The sequence below is a fragment of the Convolutriloba macropyga genome, chromosome 13 (genome assembly GCF_964194025.1).
Source record: "Convolutriloba macropyga chromosome 13, txConMacr16.3, whole genome shotgun sequence".
Classification (NCBI taxonomy): Eukaryota; Metazoa; Xenacoelomorpha; order Acoela; family Convolutidae; genus Convolutriloba; species Convolutriloba macropyga.
In genome coordinates this window covers 11,535,331-11,556,882 of record NC_134480.1, presented here as the reverse complement: position 1 = coordinate 11,556,882, position 21,552 = coordinate 11,535,331, and the positions used below count along the sequence as shown (strand labels likewise).

The following is a 21,552-nucleotide window of genomic DNA, read 5'->3' as shown; positions in this document are numbered from 1 at the left end:
TTGAAATCTATTGAATTTAATGGCTGTTAAGTCTTCAAAAATAATTTTACGGAAAAATTTTTTGAACATTAACCAATCTTAGACTTATCTTCGTGAACTGTTCGAATATCTCAGTAATTACGGGAACTCCTTTTTTCCTACTTCAAAAAAATAATCTAATTTGCGGCTCTATCTTCTAACTTTTGGTTTGATAAAATCGATTCGCGAGTTTTCTTAAATTTTTTGGGACTTTTTTTTAAAAGTTTTTGGATTTTTTTTTGGTTCTTCTGAAGTCTCGTGATGTTATCCTATTAGTGTTGGTTCCAATTGGCTCAGAAAGGACGTTCAATGGATCATAGAAAAAGTTTTCAAAGTAAAGCTTATGTTTTAAATGGCATCGACACTTTCTTCTCGCTTTTTTATACTGAATTTTTTGCCTGTATTTTCTGTTGTTTTCTTAGTCAATGACTTATTGTAATGTCTTATCGTATGACTTGTCGACGACCAACATCCTTGTTGTCCCATCGAGACAAAACTCTTATGCTCCCATCGAGTGCTTTCATTGCCTTTCGCTGAAAGCAGTTGAGTTTAATGGCGTTGATAGTACCGGTTTTCTCAGAAATTTTGTGGTTTGAAGGTCTTTGTTCATATTCATTGATATTTCGAAATCATGTTAAAAAAAAGAATCTTATGCTGTTAAAAATATAATGGATGATAGAAAATTCATTACCAAAAAGTTTTTTTTTGTTGGCTTCGACACTTTTCTCGCTCAATTTTTTTTTTGAATTAGCGGTTTTTGCCTATTTTTTTATATCTTTAGTTAGGCGTAAAATGCTGGCCGGTCTCAAAAACTTGTAATTGAGTAATCAAGGATTTATGTTACCCGAGGCAGTCATTTTATTGCGAATTGTTTCGAAGTTCATGATATTTTACATTTTCAATGATTTTAAAAACTTTTCAGTTTTTGTTGTCTTTTTTTCGTCAACTTTTAGCTTATTCTTATCATTGAGAGGTCCCATTGAATTTCTTGTATTGGAAAAATGTCCGGTGATATCATGTCGCAACTGATGTTTTGTTTGTGGGCAATATGCGTTTAAATAAAAGTTTTAGTGGTGCACTTGTATTTCTTTTTGTCTTCTTTTAGCACATTCACGTAATAACAGATCCCAATGATTTTCAAATGTGGCCCAAATGCACTTATTTAATCCTTCAGTATAATTTTAGTTGAATTAGTTTGAATGAAAATGGAAGGAAGAATACATAGAGTTCAGATAATAGCTACTGATTTTAATGGCTTCAATAATTTGTGTTTTCGCAAATTGTATTTTTTGAGTTTTTTTTGCTTCTGTAGTCTGTTCCTATGATTTAATCTAACCAACGACAGGTGCTATTGGTTTCATAATGAATGTTTAGTAAATTTATTAAGAATTATTGTGTTAAAAGCTAATGATTTTTAAGACTTTAGAAATTATTTGGTTTAAAAAAGTTGATTGATTTTTCGATTTCGCCTTTTTATTTCCTTTTGTCGACTTTGTTGCCTAGTTTCATTGAAGAAAATAGCCATGTGCTCTAGAGTGTGGACAATGTAAATTTGTACAGTTAAGGTTTTATACGATTGCATTTTGGCGTTGGTACTAGGTACTAGGTGAAATATAGATACTTAGTTTTTGCCGTGAAATTTTTGTTTTTGCTTCTTTTGTTGTTTGTTTTTTTTTCTCGTAGTCTTTTCAATGAAAGGTCTTGTCAGCGCTGTAACGAGGCATGACATTATGTAATTCAATAAGTACTTGGGTTTTTAAACTTTTTTAAAACTCAAACATCTATTTTTATTATCTCTTCATTTGATTGACAATTAAGTCAAAAGTGTAGATGAGCTCGGGTGAACATCATGTGCGAACGCACATTAACGAGCATCCTTGTCTAGTCTAAAGATCCATCTGAATTAAATTACCCTGCCTATTGTTTGAGAGCAATTTGTACGATGTTATTATATCTATGAATAGAAAAAAAGTTTTTATTTAACCCTTTTTTCATTTGACAGGTGATTGGGTGGCCTGGAGTGTTGGGCTGCAGTTTATACTTGGTAATGATACCCATACAGTTAGCCTTCACCTCTCTCTTCAGCAAATTCAGAACCAATGGCGCCAAATATGGAGATGCGAGAGTGAAGCTGATGCGAGAAGTCATTGAGGGTATAAGAGTGATCATAATGTACGTCTGGGAGATTATTTAAACATATTTTTTTTGTCTGTAAGAAGTTCTCAGTAATGACCAGACCCCTTCCTTTTTTCCCACAGCAACCTGAATTATTTTGGTTACCGTTTTTTCCTAACTCCTGGTTTTATGGCTTCAATGCCACAAGATTTAAAAAAAATCGATTTTCGGATATTTTTGTATTTTTGGTTCCTGTTGAAGTCTTATCACATTATCCTTATATTGATAACTTCCTTTGGTTTTGAGAAAACGTCAAATGGAGCATAGATAACTTTTTCAGATAAAAGCATAAGTTTTAAATGGCTGCGACACTTTCTTCTCAAACTTTTCTAATGATTTTTTGGTTTCTGTATTTGTTTTTGTTCTCAGTCATAAGACTTATTGTGATATCTCATTGATTACCTATGCATGAAAAACATCTTTGTCCTTTTATCGAGTCAAGACTGAGCGTATTTGTTGACTTCTGTTGAAATCTATTGAATTTAATGGCTGTTAAGTCTTCAAAAATAATTTTACGGAAAAAATTTTTGAACATTAACCAATCTTAGACTTATCTTCGTGAACTGTTCGAATATCTCAGTAATTACGGGAACTCCTTTTTTCCTACTTCAAAAAAATAATCTAATTTGCGGCTCTATCTTCTAACTTTTGGTTTGATAAAATCGATTCGCGAATTTTCTTAAATTTTTTGGACTTTTTTAAAAGTTTTTGGATTTTTTTTTGGTTCTTCTGAAGTCTCGTGACGTTATCCTATTAGTGTTGGTTCCAATTGGCTCAGAAAGGACGTTCAATGGATCATAGAAAACGTTTTCAAAGTAAAGCTTATGTTTTAAATGGCATCGACACTTTCTTCTCGCTTTTTTATACTGAATTTTTTGCCTGTATTTTCTGTTGTTTTCTTAGTCAATGACTTATTGTAATGTCTTATCGTATGACTTGTCGACGACCAACATCCTTGTTGTCCCATCGAGACAAAACTCTTATGCTCCCATCGAGTGCTTTCATTGCCTTTCGCTGAAAGCAGTTGAGTTTAATGGCGTTGATAGTACCGGTTTTCTCAGAAATTTTGTGGTTTGAAGGTCTTTGTTCATATTCATTGATATTTCGAAATCATGTTAAAAAAAAGAATCTTATGCTGTTAAAAATATAATGGATGATAGAAAATTCATTACCAAAAAGTTTTTTTTTGTTGGCTTCGACACTTTTCTCGCTCAATTTTTTTTTTGAATTAGCGGTTTTTGCCTATTTTTTTATATCTTTAGTTAGGCGTAAAATGCTGGCCGGTCTCAAAAACTTGTAATTGAGTAATCAAGGATTTATGTTACCCGAGGCAGTCATTTTATTGCGAATTGTTTCGAAGTTCATGATATTTTACATTTTCAATGATTTTAAAAACTTTTCAGTTTTTGTTGTCTTTTTTTCGTCAACTTTTAGCTTATTCTTATCATTGAGAGGTCCCATTGAATTTCTTGTATTGGAAAAATGTCCGGTGATATCATGTCGCAACTGATGTTTTGTTTGTGGGCAATATGCGTTTAAATAAAAGTTTTAGTGGTGCACTTGTATTTCTTTTTGTCTTCTTTTAGCACATTCACGTAATAACAGATCCCAATGATTTTCAAATGTGGCCCAAATGCACTTATTTAATCCTTCAGTATAATTTTAGTTGAATTAGTTTGAATGAAAATGGAAGGAAGAATACATAGAGTTCAGATAATAGCTACTGATTTTAATGGCTTCAATAATTTGTGTTTTCGCAAATTGTATTTTTTGAGTTTTTTTTGCTTCTGTAGTCTGTTCCTATGATTTAATCTAACCAACGACAGGTGCTATTGGTTTCATAATGAATGTTTAGTAAATTTATTAAGAATTATTGTGTTAAAAGCTAATGATTTTTAAGACTTTAGAAATTATTTGGTTTAAAAAAGTTGATTGATTTTTCGATTTCGCCTTTTTATTTCCTTTTGTCGACTTTGTTGCCTAGTTTCATTGAAGAAAATAGCCATGTGCTGTAGAGTGTGGACAATGTAAATTTGTACAGTTAAGGTTTTATACGATTGCATTTTGGCGTTGGTACTAGGTACTAGGTGAAATTTAGATACTTAGTTTTTGCCGTGAAATTTTTGTTTTTGCTTCTTTTGTTGTTTGTTTTTTTTCTCGTAGTTTTTCAATGAAAGGCCTTGTCAGCGCTGTAACGAGGCATGACATTATGTAATTCAATAAGTACTTGGGTTTTTAAACTTTTTTAAAACTCAAACATCTATTTTTATTATCTCTTCATTTGATTGACAATTAAGTCAAAAGTGTAGATGAGCTCGGGTGAACATCATGTGCGAACGCACATTAACGAGCATCCTTGTCTAGTCTAAAGATCCGTCTGAATTAAATTACCCTGCCTATTGTTTGAGAGCAATTTGTACGATGTTATTATATCTATGAATAGAAAAAAAGTTTTTATTTCACCCTTTTTTCGTTCGACAGGTGATTGGGTGGCCTGGAGTGTTGGGCTGCAGTTTATACTTGGTAATGATACCCATACAGTTAGCCTTCACCTCTCTCTTCAGCAAATTCAGAACCAATGGCGCCAAATATGGAGATGCGAGAGTGAAGCTGATGCGAGAAGTCATTGAGGGTATAAGAGTGATCAAAATGTACGTCTGGGAGGACTCATTCAAAAGACTCATCAAAAAGCTCAGACTCAAAGGTATGTTGTGCTGGAATTCCCCCCCCTCTATGGAAGCCTATGACCTTCTGTTATTGGCATTTTTCACCTTTATGACGTGGTAAAAAATATAGATTGGAAGGAATGGCTCGTCCTACCTCTTTTGAGGCTGCGCAAATCATTAATAGTGCAAAAAAGCATAGTATAGTGCTCGCCCGACGAAATAAAAGCAAAAATTATAAATTTTGTTTACCGGGTGGTGGTGGTGGGTGTGTGGGGGGGTAGGGGGTGAACAGTTCCCAGTTGCGTTCGACACTCTATGGTGACGAAGTGTTTCCGGTTACTGTACTTTTTAGACCCAATACAAAAATTGTGTTTAATATAATTGCTTATTGGAAGGGGTGTAATTGTTCTTCATAAGATGATGGTTGTCAGTGAGCTTTACGAGACTGAGTTAATCCTGCAACGTATTTAAAGAAAAAGTTGATCTAGCAAGACGTAACATCTTCTTACAAGATTAACTTCCGTTTTTGACTGGAGTAATTTTCTGTGTTTATTTGCTGGGCTGTACATTTTTAAAGGCGTGGAAGCAGAATTATAATGAGAAGAATTTCTGAAAAATCAAATAATTTTAGTCAGAAATTTTCCTTGGTCTTTCAACATTGCATATCTCACACGAATGATTTGACATGTAATAAGAAGGGAGATGTAATAAGAAGTTCTGTTTCGGCCCCCAGTATATCTTATGCCCTTAGATACATATTATGTGTAGTTATACAGCACTTTACTATGTAAAATATAGCACGCGCGTTGGGGGGGGGGGGGTAAAAGTTATATGCCCACTAAGCTGTGGTGGTGGTGGGGGGGGGGGGGGGGGGGAGGCATCGATTCTAAGTTTCGCTCTGACTTATAAGACCTTAAGAATCTATAAGATATGCTGTTCTTATATCATTTTGTTCGATGTTCTCTATCAGATGAGATTTTATAAGATATACAATATAGGTAAGAATGATTTAAGATCTTAAAAGTTATGCACTTTTCATAGACAAGAGTTGTTTTTGAATTCTGTTGCTCTTTAGAAGTGAACGAGTTGATCAAAGTGCATGTTCTGAACGGAGTCAACTATGGTATCAACGCAGGATCTCCCCAGCTGGTTACCATGGCAACGGTTCTCGTCGTACTTTACGTCCATAATGACCACCTGTTGCCCGACGTTCTATTTTGCTACATGTTGCTGATGGGCGATTTGAAGCTCTATGCACAATTGTACACGCTTTCCTTGCCTTATATGGCAGAAATAAACGTCGCAGTCAAACGGATCCAAAACTTGATTGATATTGTGGAGGAACCGCAGTTTTATGTCGAATATGCCAAAACAGGTGAGCTGAAACAGTTCAATTGTGAAGCAGTTTGTGAAATAAATGTGATTGCTGCTTTAACACTTCAATTTTTGCCTTTCGTGGAAAAAAAAACAAAAGTAATCTTAAGGAAGAGCTCTTGAAAAAATGAACCGCTCCTTGAAAAGGCTCCTAATATTTATGTTTCCAAGCTTAATTTTCCTTTTTTTCCACTCAAATTAGACCTTTTCACCCACGCTTCGTATACGCTTAGAATGCATGATTTTTATACGCTTGAAAACATTAGCTGTATTGCAAATTTGGGAAACGCAAATTTCTCTGAAAAAAAAGTGGATTAAGCAGCTGTTCAAGTACAGGCTGGACAACGGCAACTAGACGACAATAAGGCAAAGAAATTTTGTATCGTTTCTTCCTTTTTTCCAATTGTGAAATTGAGGACAGTTCCCAGTTATCTGAAATACTTTTGGTGACTGTTTCATTTATTTAGTTTTTACCAACGGAAAAGTTGATTGAACGGATTTATAGAAATGCTGGTTCTAATTGGAAAATTAAAGTTGGCAAAAACTGGTGCGAATAGTGTGAAGTGAAAGTGTCCGTAGGGACGAAGTAATTGTTTGCAGATTAATTGCAGATTAATTTTGTTTTCACCAAAGCTGTAACCTCGTTATATCTAACCGCCAGAAATTGTAGAAATTTTAGAGACACTTTGACAAAAAATTTTGACTTTAATTCTAATAGAAATTTTTGTTCAGAAAATAGATATTAGTTTTCTTTTATAAATTTGCTTTTGAAAATTTGTTTCTTAAATCAGTTCTATTGCAAGCTGTGCTGACTCAGAGAACTGGGGTGTGCAAAAACTGGTTCTGTCTTTTCGATCGTTGGTTGTTTTATTTCTGTTGCGGTTTGCTTTGGCAATTTTGGGTTCGGTTATGCTGATTGGTGGCTTATGTTTTCCCAGAGGATGAAGATTTTTAATTGCTCTCAAACGAAGTTTGTAGCAATTATATTAGTCCTGTTGGTCTTTTTCTTATGCGATTTTTCGCTTGACCGATTTTTCGTCTGACGCTTTTGACTTTTCGTCCTCAAAAACGGGATAAACAGGTAGCGCCCAGCGGGCATTAAGTGCTCTTAGAGCCTTTCAGCTGTTTCAGCTCAAACTGTTTTGGAGACTTATACTTATACTTATGGTGTGAAGGGCGGTTCTGAGTGGTTGAGAACCCCCCCCCCCCCCCGTTGACCCCCATCCCCACCGCGCAGTTGCCCCCCCCCCAACCCAGTGTTGCCCCCATCAGCTCCCAGTGCACCCCCCCCCCCGTGGCTAGCTACTGACGAAGCCAACCGCTCGCCGGTCGTTTGAGAGCAATTCGCCCGACGTTAGTCGGTTATGTTTATTCTTGTATCTTTCCTTTCACACCAATACCGCACTACACATGAAACCATTTCTCTGGAATTTTGTAAAAAAAATGTGTTCTTGAATTCACGTGTGCAATCAGGTCCGGAGTTTTTTTAGTACAATCTGAGATCTTTCATGTTCAGGTGTGATGCCCGCCATCCCTGGGAGACCTTCAAAGGGTAAGAAGGGCGACAGGGTTGTTCTGGAGGTTGTGATTGGAGATGGTAGGGCTACCACCAGCACCCCTTCTGAGAGTGACCCTGACTACGTCGCACAGGTGGTGCTCAACAATGTAACTGCAACCCACGACTCCCTCGATGCAGAGGTAACTCAAGCCAACTTGAAATTCGAAATTGCGATGCGATCGAAATTTTATTTACCGTGGTTAACTTTTGATGTAGTGAGATTGAAAAAAAAATTACTCCTATCAGTTTTCCAGCCAAGCAGTAGTAAAAAATATTAAATAAAGGAAAACCCTGTTTTCACTGAAATGACCTTCGAAACAAATCCTGAAACGATTACCAGACGCATCACGAAATTGACCAGACTTTTCAAAAACAGTTTTTGACAAAGTCTTAAACATTTGTCGTCGATTTCCTTCAAGTAAATTAATGGAGCAAAATTGGTTCTGCCACAAATTTTCAGATGAACAAACTCGCCAAATTGATGATGCAATATTTTTGAGAACAGGTTTTGACCGTTTAATGGGACAGTATTTGGCTCTGAATTTTGAATTTTTGGTTAAATTTTAGGTTCCTCGTTAGATCATAAATTTCAATTTGTATGATTTTTTTGTGTACTGATAAGATAAAGACAGAAACTAAAATATTTTATAGATGAAGAGCGTGCAGTTTTTCTGGTGAGCTTTGCAAAAACATTGGTATTTAAAGTCTCCAATCAAGTTTTCCGTAGATGATGTTATATTTTTTATAGGTGCCAAGTTTTAAGCTGAGCAGAGCTATATGGCAGTGATCTTGGCTTATTTTTTGGTTTCGTCGTCTGACCCGCAAAGCTGAAAAAGTCAAATTTTCTGAATGACTACTTATTCTCACTGACGGCATCTGCGAGTGTGACGTCCTTTCTCACTCTCTCTTGCAAAAGTTTTTAAGTCATTTGCGTGATTAGATTTTGATCATACGTGACTTACCTCACTCAATAAAATGACTTTTGCTTTTTAAAACTTAAGTTGAATTTGAATTTGTTTAAGGTGAAAGGAACTCCTATGTGCAGTAAAGCTCCCTAATAAAAGGCTTCTGTGGAATGAATTTTAACAAGCTTTATTAATTTATCGCTGCATGTTTTCTAGCCTAGTTTTTTGAGCGGCGTCGATTTTTTTTTTCAGTTTAGATCTGTATCTGTTTCTATCTGTATTATATGGCACGCAGGTCTATTTCTCAGCTATTTCGGTAATGTGCTGGCTATGTTATCACTCATAACTAATGACAATTCTTTTTTAGTTTGACAGTTTTGTGCTGCACACGTTATTCATGAAATGCTCTGTACTTTTAAGAATTGTTGAGTAGATTAACACGGCATTCAAAAACCATTCAGATATTTTTTTAAAAAAGCGGAACGGAAATTCCATTTTTAGGAGAGAAGTTTTATAAACTCATGCAGCAAGGTTTGGTTCTGTCCCATAATAGACCCATGAAAGTTGAAGTACCTATTACGTTAGAATTACGGTTATTGCTGTCTTGGGTGTATAACGAGAAAGACTCCCTTTGTTGAATATATTGTCAGGAGTTCATATTAAGCGAATGTTGGGCATTGTAGCGTACTCTTTTATCTTTAATTCATGTTCTGTTTTAATAGCCGCGAAGCGATATTGAGATCTCGTTTTTGTTTTTTTTTTCAATTCGGATCACTTGTAGCCACTCGAAGAGGAGTTAGGCTAATCGTTTTTTGTTAATTGGTTGAGTGTTTGAGCAACTGGGGATGTAGAAGGGCTATGACTTCATTTTGCTCTTGACAGAAATTCAAAAACTGAAACAATTTGGGGTGGTTTCCGGTAGCCATCAGGCAGGAAAAGAACGTTTTTGTCTTGTTCTTTTTGTAACTAATAAATTGATAAAATTTAATTGCTATCGAACCAAGTGTGAAGCAATTTTTGTAAACGTTTTTTTCTGCAACATTTTTACCTGACCGGTTTTGCGCTGTTGTTTTAGATCAATCTTTGACTTCTTGAGTTATTTTCACGCTTGAGTTGATTTTTTTCACTGATCTAATTTGCTCTTTTTCTGAAATAAAGTTTTGTGCTAATAGAAAGCAATTGTAATCGGAGCGGAAGCAAAGCCATTGTAACTCAGGGGTTAAGATGGGAGGAGGAGGTACTCGAGGTCCAGGGTTCGAACCACTGAGGGGACGATGATTTTTGTGTCCATAAATTATTTCTAAGCTACGCCCTTTTAAATTAAATTTCCCCGCCTGTCTTTCGCGAGCATTTGATACTATGTTAGTCGGTTTATTTTGTTCATGGCAGCTAAGTGATAACAAAGCTATTATTGGCTTCATCCTGGTCTGCCTCAATTTGCTACGACCATTTATTTGATCATGTGACTAAAAATCGAACAGCTACTTTTTTGTTGATTTCTATCACTGCAGCTTAATCCGTCTGATCAACGTGTCTTGCTTTTGTATTATGTTTTGATTTTTAGGTTATTTGTGCGCTAAATTATTGATCACATGACTTGCCTCACTCTATAAAATGACTTAGAAATGTAAACTCAACTTGATGGTCAATAGAGGTCATCCAAACTATAAATATAAATTTATTTTTCTTAATGGAATTTAGTGTTGGAAATTTGATTTGGAAATTTGAACGGTAAGCTGAACGGAGCTATATTGTGGTGATCTTGGTTTTTTTGTTTTGTCGTCTGACGCTCTTTTTCGTTTTACATTTGTTCACACTGCAAAGCTGAAAAAAAATCAAATTTTCTGAATGACTTCTTCCTCTCTCTAACGGCATTTGCGCGCGTGACGTCAATTTTCACTCCCTCTAACAAAAAGTTTATAGGTCATTTGCGTGATTGGATTTTGATCATACGAGACTTACCACACTCAATAAAATGCCCTTTCACTTTACTAAGCCTTATTAATTTATCGCTGAATGTTTTTTACATAGTATTTTTGAGCGGCGTTGATAACTTTTTCAAATTATATCTGTATCTGTTTTTATCTGTATTATACGGCACTTAAGTCTATTCTTTCGCAGCTATTCCGGCAATCTGCTGGCTGTGTTTAGTAGCCGCGAAGCGATAGCGGCTATTATTGGGATATCGTGGTTTTTTTTAAATTCGTCTCCATCGATTATTCTTGCGACCTGACTTCTTGTAGCTACTCAGTGGTCTCTACTGCTATGCAGGTAAAAATTGTGTGCGTGACGTCATTTGTTCTGCTTTTAGGTCAACTGCGTGACTTACCTCACTCAAAAAATGACTTCTGAACTCGCTTAATGAATTTTATTTTTGTGAACATTTACTAGTTAAAGGTCAATAGTGTGCATCTAAGTAGTGCCGAACTTATATGCCCTAATTCTTGAATATTAGTCTTGAGTTTCTGGTTTCGAATATCAATTTTGAAAAAACTCTTTTAGGGCTTTTTCCTCATAGACCGGATGTGTAATAAAATTGGCAGTCCAATTCTATTTCAAAAAGTCTAGTGGTCTATTAAAGGACTGGTGGTCAATCTGTCTATCTTATTTCGTTAGTCGTTTCAATTCATAGAAGGCAACAAGCGTCTATCGCGGCTATTTTCCGACAACCTGGCGGCTTTGTTTTCCTCTTTGGTCTTTGTGGTCTATTTAAGCTAGGACGCTCGGTGTTCTCGCAGTTATTGTCCAGCAATCTGCCTGCTATTGTTTTCAATAAACCAATACTGGAAATTGTTGTTTTCAGACCAATACTGGCTTCAATTTGAAAAACGTTAACTTCACAGCTGCGCGTGGTGAACTGGTGATGGTTGTGGGTTCAACAGGAAGTGGAAAAGTGAGTTGATCACTACATTTGATTTAAAACTTGGATCTATTCTGTCCCCCCTCCAGCTTAGTGGGCTTATATTTTATACGCCCCCCCCCCCCCAGGCGCACGTGCTATTTTCTTACATAGTAACTTGCTGTATAAAAACATATAATTTGTAACTGGGGGGCGTGAAACACACTGGGGGGCCGAAACGGAATAGATCCTAAAACTTCTCTGAAATATAAGCATCCATTAATTAAAGCGGAGTAGACAAATAGGTAGAGGTTAGTTAAGTTTAGTTTGCTGAAAAATGGAATCTTAGATTTCTTTAACCCAGAAAACTTGAAATGTAAACTGATCGACTTATAACTGCGGGGCATTATAACTGCGGGGCATATTTTCCCAGTGGAATATCACGAAGTCATAATGATAATAAATGTAATAACAGCATAGCGGTTCGCGATGTAAGTTGTAGTTTCGAAGTGACTTTAGTAGAGTCACGTAATTTTGCTTCAAACACGCAATTAGTAAATTTTAGAATGTGGCGCTATATAGGAAATGTGGCTTTCTAAAATCTTGCTCGAAGATGTTTGAAGCTCGTGATAGTGATACTGAAAAGCGTTCTAGTTAAAAAAAAGGTCAATTAAAAGAAAGCGCCTCCCTGAAAGGGTAGTCGGTCAACTCGAGGGCATCAAGTCAACTCCTATGTAGTCAAAAATTAAAGCATCATAATTATAATCAAGATAGATATGATAAATAGCAATCAAAAGATAGTGTATAGTGATTTTGAATCAGGATTAGAAAAATATATTGTAACATTTAGGACCATAGCCTCCCTTCCTCTACAATGGTTCCTATTGACGATTCTACTGCTATAACTTGTTTAGTCTTCATTGCTGCTGAGTCTAATCGATGAAATGGTCATACTGAATGGCACCAAAACATGCAGTGGTTCCGTTGCCTACTCTTCCCAGGAGGCCTGGATCATGGCTGGAACTGTCCAGGATAACATTCTGTTTGGCTTGCCCCTGAAGCCCTATCTCTACAACAGTGTTGTTCTGGCTTGTTCTCTTACAAGGGTAAGGTTGTGGTGATATTGTGAATAACCCCGTTCCCGGGTGGAAAAGCCATCTAATGTACAAGCTGCATCAACTTAAATAGAAAATTTAAAAATACAATCAAATTATTAGAGAACATGTGAACACCCGTACCGAACTCTAAGTGTAAATCAGTACTGGGGAATTGTAAATGCAAGTCTTCCATGTAATATATTTTGCTCGCTTTCTCGCTTGAAATTTGCTTCTTTCAAGCGTATTTTATATTTCAAGCCCAGTACTGATATTGACTTAAGAAAGAAAGAAAGAAAGAATTAATTTCTTCATGCATAATTGAAAATTACAAATTTAAATTAGCTCAGCAATTTTCAAAATTTAACACAAAATTAGATAGATAAGAAGGACTGAATGGCACTATACAAACTGTAACATGAAGAGGACAGATAACAAGACCAGATGGTCTACAATGACCTGCCCAGGATTGATGAAAAACAAAACATCACATTAGAATTAATTGTAATGAAAAGTTAAACTGTAGTCGAAACAAACGTAAACAAGGATTTCACATAATGAACTGAGACTGTAGAAAAAATCTCTGCTTTCTGTCGCCGGTCATGGGTTGCTACATGTTAACAGAAAAAAAATCTGGTATCCTACATACATTAATGCAGTCTAAAGCTTAATTTTAAAATTTGAAAATCTTAAAAAAATCGGAACTTAAATACTAGGCCTCCGAGATTTTACGATTGATCCCCTACTTACTCCCTTAGCGACCTTGCCTCTACTGACGGTGGAATGAGCCTCTGGATTCAACTAGTGACGCCAACCGGTCATGGACCATCTGATTGAGCACAAGCAGCAAGGTCAGGAGTAAGTAGAAGTCACAAAAAATTACCCGCAGCTCAAACACTAAATACATACCGTACTAATTCAAAATTACTAACAAGGAAAGTAGTTTTGAATGTATGATAAAAATCATTCACTTCCTTATACGAGCAACCGATCAAGTCAGGCATTATATCAACCTTTCTTAATTTATTATACAAAATAGTTGAACGATATTGAATAGATGAACGTTGAATTTTTGTTTTGAACGATGGCACTTTAAGCAAATTTAAACAAGAAGAGCGTGTTGAAGAGAAATTATGAAAAGTAAACATACTATTTAAAAACTCATCTGAATGGAAATTGTTGATAGATTTTAGGACAAATTTTAACAATTCATAAATATGTAGTTCATACACAGATAGAATTTTATTATCAGCAAATATATCTTCACTACTGTCGGTTCGTTTTCGGAAGTAGATGAATTTGAGAATTTTCTTTTGAAGCAGGAACAAAGGTGTAAGTGAGCTGTAGCTGCAGCACCCGTAAATTAGTACTCCATACTGTAAAACAGGATTAATATTACTACGATAATATCTTAGAAGTAGTTTTCTTGGGGTATAATGCCTAAGCTTCGATATAATGCCATAATGCCTAGATAACTTTCCGATAAGTTTTGTTATATGGGTCTGAAAGCAGAGCTTTGTATCAATAAAAATACCAAGATATTTACACGATGAATTATTTTTAACAACAATATTATTAAACGCAAACATTGTACTAGGATTGGAAGCACTTTTACCAAAAGTCATTTGAACTGTTTTGTCTAAGTTTAGCGCTAACTTATTAGCATTTAGCCAATGACTTATTCTACTTAGGTCCTCTTCAATATCATTTCGGAGGCCGGCAAATGATGTTACATTTGTATCATCTGCAAACAAGTAGACTTCAGAGCTGTTACAAACATATGGAAGGTCATTTATATATATTAGGAACAATAAGGGACCTAAAATTGAGCCCTGCGGTACCCCACATTTAATCGGAAGCCATCTTGATGACATGCCACAAGCTTCCACCCGTTGTTTTCTATGACTAAGATATGACCTGAACAAATTGTAACATGGTCCTCTAACTCCATAACATTCTAATTTACGTAACAGAATTTCATGGTCTACCGTATCAAAGGCTTTTTTCAGATCAAGAAAGAAAGTTACTACTTCTCTTTTATAGTTAGATCTAAATTTTTCGGTAATGCAAGCTACCGCGTTAATCGTACTGTGCTTTTCTCTAAATCCATACTGTTTGCAATAAAATAATCCAAATTTTTCAAAATAGTTGTATACTCTTCTATACATTGCCTTCTCAAAAACTTTACTGAATACTTTCAATAACGATATAGGTCGATAATTGTTGATATCAGATTTACAGCCGCTTTTAAACAACGGAAAAACTTTTGCACGCGACAAATTGGAAAGAAATTTACCCTGTTTGAAGGATTGGTTAACAAGAGCAGCAAGGAGAGGTGATAGTTCTCGGTTAAACGTCTTTACTATTACATTGCTTATGAAATTATCGTCTGAGCTATTTTTGTTATCAATCGAATTAATGAGATCAGAAATTTCTTTTTCTGTGACTTCAAATAAAAACATGGACTGACTTTTAGACGCAAATGTTTTTAATTCACTATTTTGAACGTTCTTTTGAATCTCACAGCCATTATTCGTAAAGTGCATGTTGAATTTTTCAACAATTTCATTCGCTGTTAGGTCAGTGTCGTTTGAGTCTTTCAGCTTGGGAACTACTTCAGATTTATTATTGATATTTATTATTGATATATTATTATACGTACGGCGTTAAGTACGGGCATTTAACTATCTGGTTATTTTTTTCTTTCATGAATTGACGTTTTTGGATAACGTCGTGTTTAATCTCAGGACTTCGAGATAATGCCGGATGGTGATCAAACTGTAGTGGGTGAGAGAGGTGTCATGTTGAGTGGAGGACAAAAAGCACGGATATCTTTAGCCAGGGCAGCTTACAGGGACGCAGATATTGTCCTACTTGATGACCCTTTGTCCGCTGTTGACACTCATGTCAGCAAACAGCTCTTCGAAAAGTATGTACCATGGATTTTTAACTGTTTGTCGTTCAAAACCGAACCGCCTTTTGGTGATGGTCGCATATTGAGATCGAAGAGGGTTCCGTTGCAGAGAACATGCTCGCACTATGCTTGAGGGCAAAAACGTTTAAAAATATGTTCAATTCTGCAACTCTAAGCGCTTCATTATCCTGGGGAGTGTTGTTGCAGTAAATTTGTTGTTTGTGCAAGTGTTGAATTTTGTTTTCCAATTTTCATGATCCTTTGATTTTATATCTGAAATTTTTCAGTCTGACATCGACTTGAGCATTCTGTATCGGGGAAATGATGGTAAGTGTAAAAATATATGATGTTAGAATATAGTCTTATTTGTTCAGGTGCATCTCAGGGTTGCTGAAAGACAAGATTGTGATTCTTGCAACTCATCAGCTCCAATATTTACACCAAGCAACCAAAGTCCTCCTTTTCCAACAGGTAATTTTAAAACCCGCGTATATGTGAAACTTGCTAATATCTACTGCTTGCTTAGTATATTGCCGTAAATAGTTTCTGCTTTAAATAGGGAATTTTTTTGACCTTAATTGGGGCGAGAAATTATACGATCAGGTTTGCTTGCGAAGAAGTTTGCTATTTAATCAAAATATGACATACTTTATGAAAAACAAATCTAGATTTAAATTTTGGGTAACTTTTGGCATTTTCAGCAAATTCATGTTTTTAACAGTTTCGAGGCTTAAATGTCAGTCTTTTAAAAACTATACGTAATGGATTCCTCAGAAAATTTTAGTTCAATTTTTTTGTTTAATAGCCGCCGTCGGCCTCTCAACGGCAGTTATTGAGGCACTCTCCTTTTTGTACAATCCAAAGATTTTTACAATCCAATGTTTTTGAAAGATGTGTTCACACGCTTTCATAATTTTTGAAATCAAACTGGAGCAGTGATTTTAGTCACGCTGACAACAGGGAAACAGGAAGTGGAGCGAAAAAGCAAGGGGTTTTCTAGAGTAAAGTTTTTCACAATAATTTAAAAGTAGAGTGAGAAAACGGTGTTCAAACAAAATTAGTGTTTTTTGTTCATGTGCGGCAATTTGTCTTAGATGTTTACTGATTTTTTTCAAGTTTCTTTGAACGGTTTCTTCTCTATGTTTCTGTTCTTATATTTTATAGGACTAGTTTTTTTAATTAGTCAAGGAAAATGCTTTGAATTGTAATTTAGGAGCTGTCCTGCTACGTTATTATTAATTGCTCTTGAACGAAGTTCATAGCAATTATTGTAAACGTGTGTGTCTTTTTGTTATGCAAATTTTTCGCTTGGCAATTTTGCGCTTTTCTTCTAGAACATTCTTTGACTTTCCAAGTGACTTTTTCACGCTTTCGTTTTTCTTTTATGAGTGATCTCTATTGCTCCGAAGTAAAGCGTGTTGCTAATATAAAATCGGTTGCAGAAAAGTATTACGTGATTTGTAGCGCAGTGGTGAGAGCGATGGCTGTGGATATGGAGGTCAGGGGTTCGAATCCAGGCGGAGGAAAGGTGTTTTGCACCCAAAATTGATCTAGGCTACAGCCCCTGAATTAAATTGCCTCGCCTGTCGATCAAGAGCAATTCTTCCGACGTTTGTCGGTTTATGTTTTTCGATGTCTTTTGCAAATTTTTCGTTTACCTTGAAATTTCAAGACAGAATAAACACGCAAAGCCCAGTGTCTTCTAAGCGGGCCGAAATGGTCTTTCAAGTGCTTGTTTTGTTGAAGATCATGGGAAGACCTATTGTCAGGGTTTAAAACTCTTTTTTTCAAAGTTTTGAGCCAAGAAACAATTTTTCTTTGTTTGTCAAAATTCTTTTATCACTCTAGTTGTTGACAAAGTTCAATTTTTTTGTGGACCAGTTGCTATCAGTGACTCTTTTTTTGTTAATTTTTTAAGGTACGTGTTTTTATGCCGACTTTAACAATGAAGCTTGAAGCAATTTATGCTACTTTTCCAACTTTTTGATTTTTTTTTATTTTCAATTTTTTTCTGTTACAACGTGTGATGGATTTTTTGAAAGTTTGAAGTTGAACTAATGGATGTTTTTATGATTTAGATAAATTTTTTTGATGATAATGATCTCGGGAATTTTAGTCATTTTTTGAAATGTTTGTGATTTTTTTTTCATTTTTTAAAACATTTTGTGTTGTCCTTTTCGCTTTCGTTTATTATATGATACCATGATATCAGTAAGCTGATACAATTAGAAATAAGTTTTGAAACTTTTTAAATTTTTTAAAACGTTTCCCGCATTTTATGTCTGGTCGATTTCAAGTGGCAATAGTTTTCTTAAGACAAATTTTGCATACTGTTTAAAGTGAGGATTTAGGCGACAACAAATGATAACTTGCAGAAATTTGTGGGAATTTTTCATTTTTTATTTGAAAATCTTTAGTTTTTTTTTGCTTTTTGCTGTCGCTTGTATGTCCAGCTATATTCTTGCAAGTCACGAAATCAATAATTTTATGATCTTGTTTTGCTTTTCTGCAAATACCTTGCCAACATAAATTTGATTTTGAGGAGATAGCCTTCCAGAAACTTTAACAAATTGGTGGAATTTTTTTGTTGTGCATTTTTGGATTTTAATGCCTTTTTTGTTCTGCTTGAAATTTTTGTCCTGCTAAATTTTGTTGTTCTCCAATTCTTTTGTTAGTAAAACGAAACTTGTTTTAGCTGTCCAGCTGTGCGTTATTCTGTTTGTAATCAAAACTCTTGTATTTGATAACTTTAATACCAAGGATAACAATAATTGAGCTTATTTGATGATTTTTTGAACTAATTTTGTGTCTTTTCATTTCTAATTGTAAAATTACCTATGTTCAGATTTGTATTTTTCAGGTTTTTTGTTCAGGTTTCGAAGGCTCATGACGCCTTGCTATTTATTAAGAATTCATTGTACCTCTCGATCACTTTTTTGTTTCGCATAAGTCACGATTTTCGCGGTCGATTTCTGACTTACCTCACTCTTCTTATACTGAATGGATTTTAATTATGTAAATTATGAAATGTAGTGAATACGGTCGAGGTCAAACGAGCAGAATAGAAAGAAATCGGATAAATTAATGAAGCCGTGTCATAAAGTCAATGTGCGATAATTAGGTTATCGGAGTTCGTAAGGGTGGTTGCTAGCGTGTTTTAATAAGTAATTTTGCAGTTTCCAGTTGAGAGGCTGAATTGATACAGTTTAAGAATCTAACTGAAACTGCACCCCCCCCCCTTATACCCACCCCGCTCCCGGTCAGTTAAGCTAAAGCTAGTCTCCCTAAGCCGCAGCTGGCTACTGACGAAGCCAACCACGTGGCAGTAGTTGGAGAGCAATTCCTCCAACGTTAGCCGGTTATAATTTATGCTTTCAAGCACATAAAAACTAAATTATTTCGTTCCTAAATCTATGCTATTGAATTTGGTATAATGGCTGCCAACTTCCGAAAACATTTTTGCTGGCATTTAGAATGCTTGTTATGAGTAATTGAAAAACTATCAATACCTCACAAGAAATTCTATTTTCCAATTGCTGTTTTCTTTTGAGTCTTTTCCCGTGATTACTGCTCGTGTTTTTTTGGCCCATGATAACAGTGAGCGTACATGCCTTGAAGTCAAGCTTCAAGCTACAACATCGTCACACTGGGTAGAACGTTCTTATTAGGCTGTGAAAGAGTAAAATTGTTCCAAAAACACCAAATATGCTATTCAGATGATAAAAACAATATTTTTTATCACTTGTATCAAAATTTTCTAAGTTTTTATTTCAATTTTTGGTTCCAATCAAAACTAATAGAATTTGTAATTCCTGTTTCTTTTTTTAAATTCGTCTTGAGGAGTTTGTTTTGAAAATATTCTGCGTAAAGTTTTGTCACGGAGAATGAACGTCAAGTCCTTTTAGGTAGACATCCAGACTAATAACAGCTGTTTATTCTTACTAATTTTTTTTTGCATGTTGTGACTGTTAACAAAACAGAAATTTTTTAAAGCCAGATTTAAATGGAACCGAGACTATAAGAATGAACTCATGATCGTAAAGGTGGAAAAGTAGAAAGGTTTTCATACAATGCATATCTAGCAACTTCTTTAAATCCTCTTTTGGAAAAATCTCGTTTTTCTCTTTCTTTTCATCATTTGATTAGAAATTTTTGATCACCAAAAGCGGAATATTTGTTAGTGGTTACGAACGAGGTTTGAAGCTTTTCCCCGCACTTTTGTATGCCTTTTGTTCAAAATTTTTGCTTGAATGTTTGCTCTAGAATGTATTTTCCCTCACTCCTCAACTTGGTGTTCGCATTGACTTTTTTATGCTCGACATCTTGTCTTTTGCAGGATGAGTTTTATTTTTTCATTCTAATTGTAGTAATTGTCTATAGTGAGCTAAAATAATTTCATTCGAAGTTCGTTAGTGCCTTTATCCAAGCCACGATCCCCCTCGCTGAGCTAAAATACCATTAATTTGAGCGCTTGCTGGTCATTGTCTTCGGCTGCTTTTAGATTTCTCTCTGTCGGTTTTTGTTTAAAACAATTTGATAAAGAGATCAACAGAAAATCAACCAAATTTATGGGCAAACAAGCACTTGAATTAATGGTATCTTGCGGCTAAAAATTCAAAAAAAAATGATAGAGTAATTCTGAATTACTCTCTCATTTTGAATTTGGAGCAGTTACACTCAATTGTCCCCTTTTCACTGCGGGAGGTCAAATGACGAGTGCGCCTAAATCGCTTTTCTTTTTCAAAATATCACTTGGTTGTGGACTATAATAACCTCTAATAACATGATTTGAAGCTTGAGACCAAACAAGCTTTCATAATGGAGATTGAACGTAATATCTTTTAATTACGAAAAGTTTGACAGATTTCTGTATAACGCTGATAACACTATTTTAGAAGTTAATACTTAGATTCGAAATTTTGAGTGTTATTGAAAATAAGTATCTGTTTGTCAGATCGAGGCAAAAGCGCAAAATTTGGCTCAAATTTTATGTCACTCAACGGCCAATCAGGTCATTGACAACCATGTAGAGTCCTGGGGGTGAATTCAACGGGAAATTATTCAAATTTGTAATCATAATTGAAATTTGATCATAATTGAAGGTTAACTCAATTGGAATGTTCCACTTTCTAAGGTACTATCCAGATTTAAATCCAGAACTATTAAAGTACACCAAGTTTTTTTTCCAAAACGGGTGCTTATGTTTATTCAAAATGTGGCACAAATTCCAATTAATTCAAGTTGTCGTAGAGCAACGATGGGCGCGTTCTAGTGAAACATCTATTAGTGCAATCTTTTATTGAAATTTTCGAAATGCTCGTATTTGCTGGTGCTTCTTTCTCCATTTGGATATATTTGAAGACAATCCATTTCACATCTGTTTTTTGTATTGAAAAAAATTAAATAACAACTGAGAAAAACAACTCAGCCCAAGACCTATAATTCAAAACTCACAGCTTACCTGATCATGCACTGGCTTGTGACGTCATGACCAAGATAGGCTTAGGCTTGACAAGACTTCAAAATTGTTTACAGATCTGCCAGGTGTGAAAAGTGACAACTAATGAATTTGTGCTTCATTTCAGATGAAATTTCGGTTTGTTTAATAATAAACTGTTTGTGCTAATTTGACCCGTGTAGTGATTCATGTCTTTCATTAAACTTGGTCAACTGCTTCCATCTTTTCATGTATTTTTATCAATTACAACCAATATAGTTTAAAGATCGTGAGTTCTATGATATCCATCTGTAATCATTTTAACTGGTTTCCGAACCACATTCATTGTTGTGATCAGGCGTGGCTTGGCTGAAAGACAGTATTGTTGACAACAAAATATTTGCAAATAAGGGTTCGCTGATTTCCGATATACATGCCCTTTGTTTTGATTTCACTGGGGAGTTGATGCAATATGAGAAACATGCTCAATGTCATTGTAGGAATTTATTGCTGAGCCATTTCTTGAATATGATTCAGCTGATCGTAAATCTACATCAGATAGTTTCCTTGAA

At 35.2% G+C, this 21,552-nt stretch overlaps 2 protein-coding genes across 2 annotated transcripts in view; both read left to right on the top strand.

Moving 5' to 3' along the window:
* The window catches only part of LOC142351621 (ATP-binding cassette sub-family C member 4-like), a 152,563-nt gene extending 150,351 nt beyond the window's left edge, over positions 1–2,212 (top strand). The window contains exon 7 of the mRNA XM_075403758.1: positions 2,021–2,212. Within this exon, the coding sequence (XP_075259873.1) occupies positions 2,021–2,212 (192 nt within the window). The remainder of the gene's footprint in view (positions 1–2,020) is intronic.
* LOC142351597 (ATP-binding cassette sub-family C member 4-like) lies at positions 2,144–21,232 on the top strand. Its single transcript, XM_075403732.1, has 9 exons — positions 2,144–2,190; positions 4,675–4,897; positions 5,935–6,234; positions 7,750–7,931; positions 11,500–11,589; positions 12,450–12,641; positions 15,377–15,558; positions 15,918–16,014; positions 21,129–21,232. The coding sequence occupies exons 2-9, from the start codon at positions 4,720–4,722 to the stop codon at positions 21,147–21,149; spliced, it is 1,242 nt and encodes a 413-aa protein (XP_075259847.1). The 5' UTR covers positions 2,144–2,190; positions 4,675–4,719; the 3' UTR covers positions 21,150–21,232.
* The last annotated feature ends 320 nt before the right edge of the window (positions 21,233–21,552 follow it).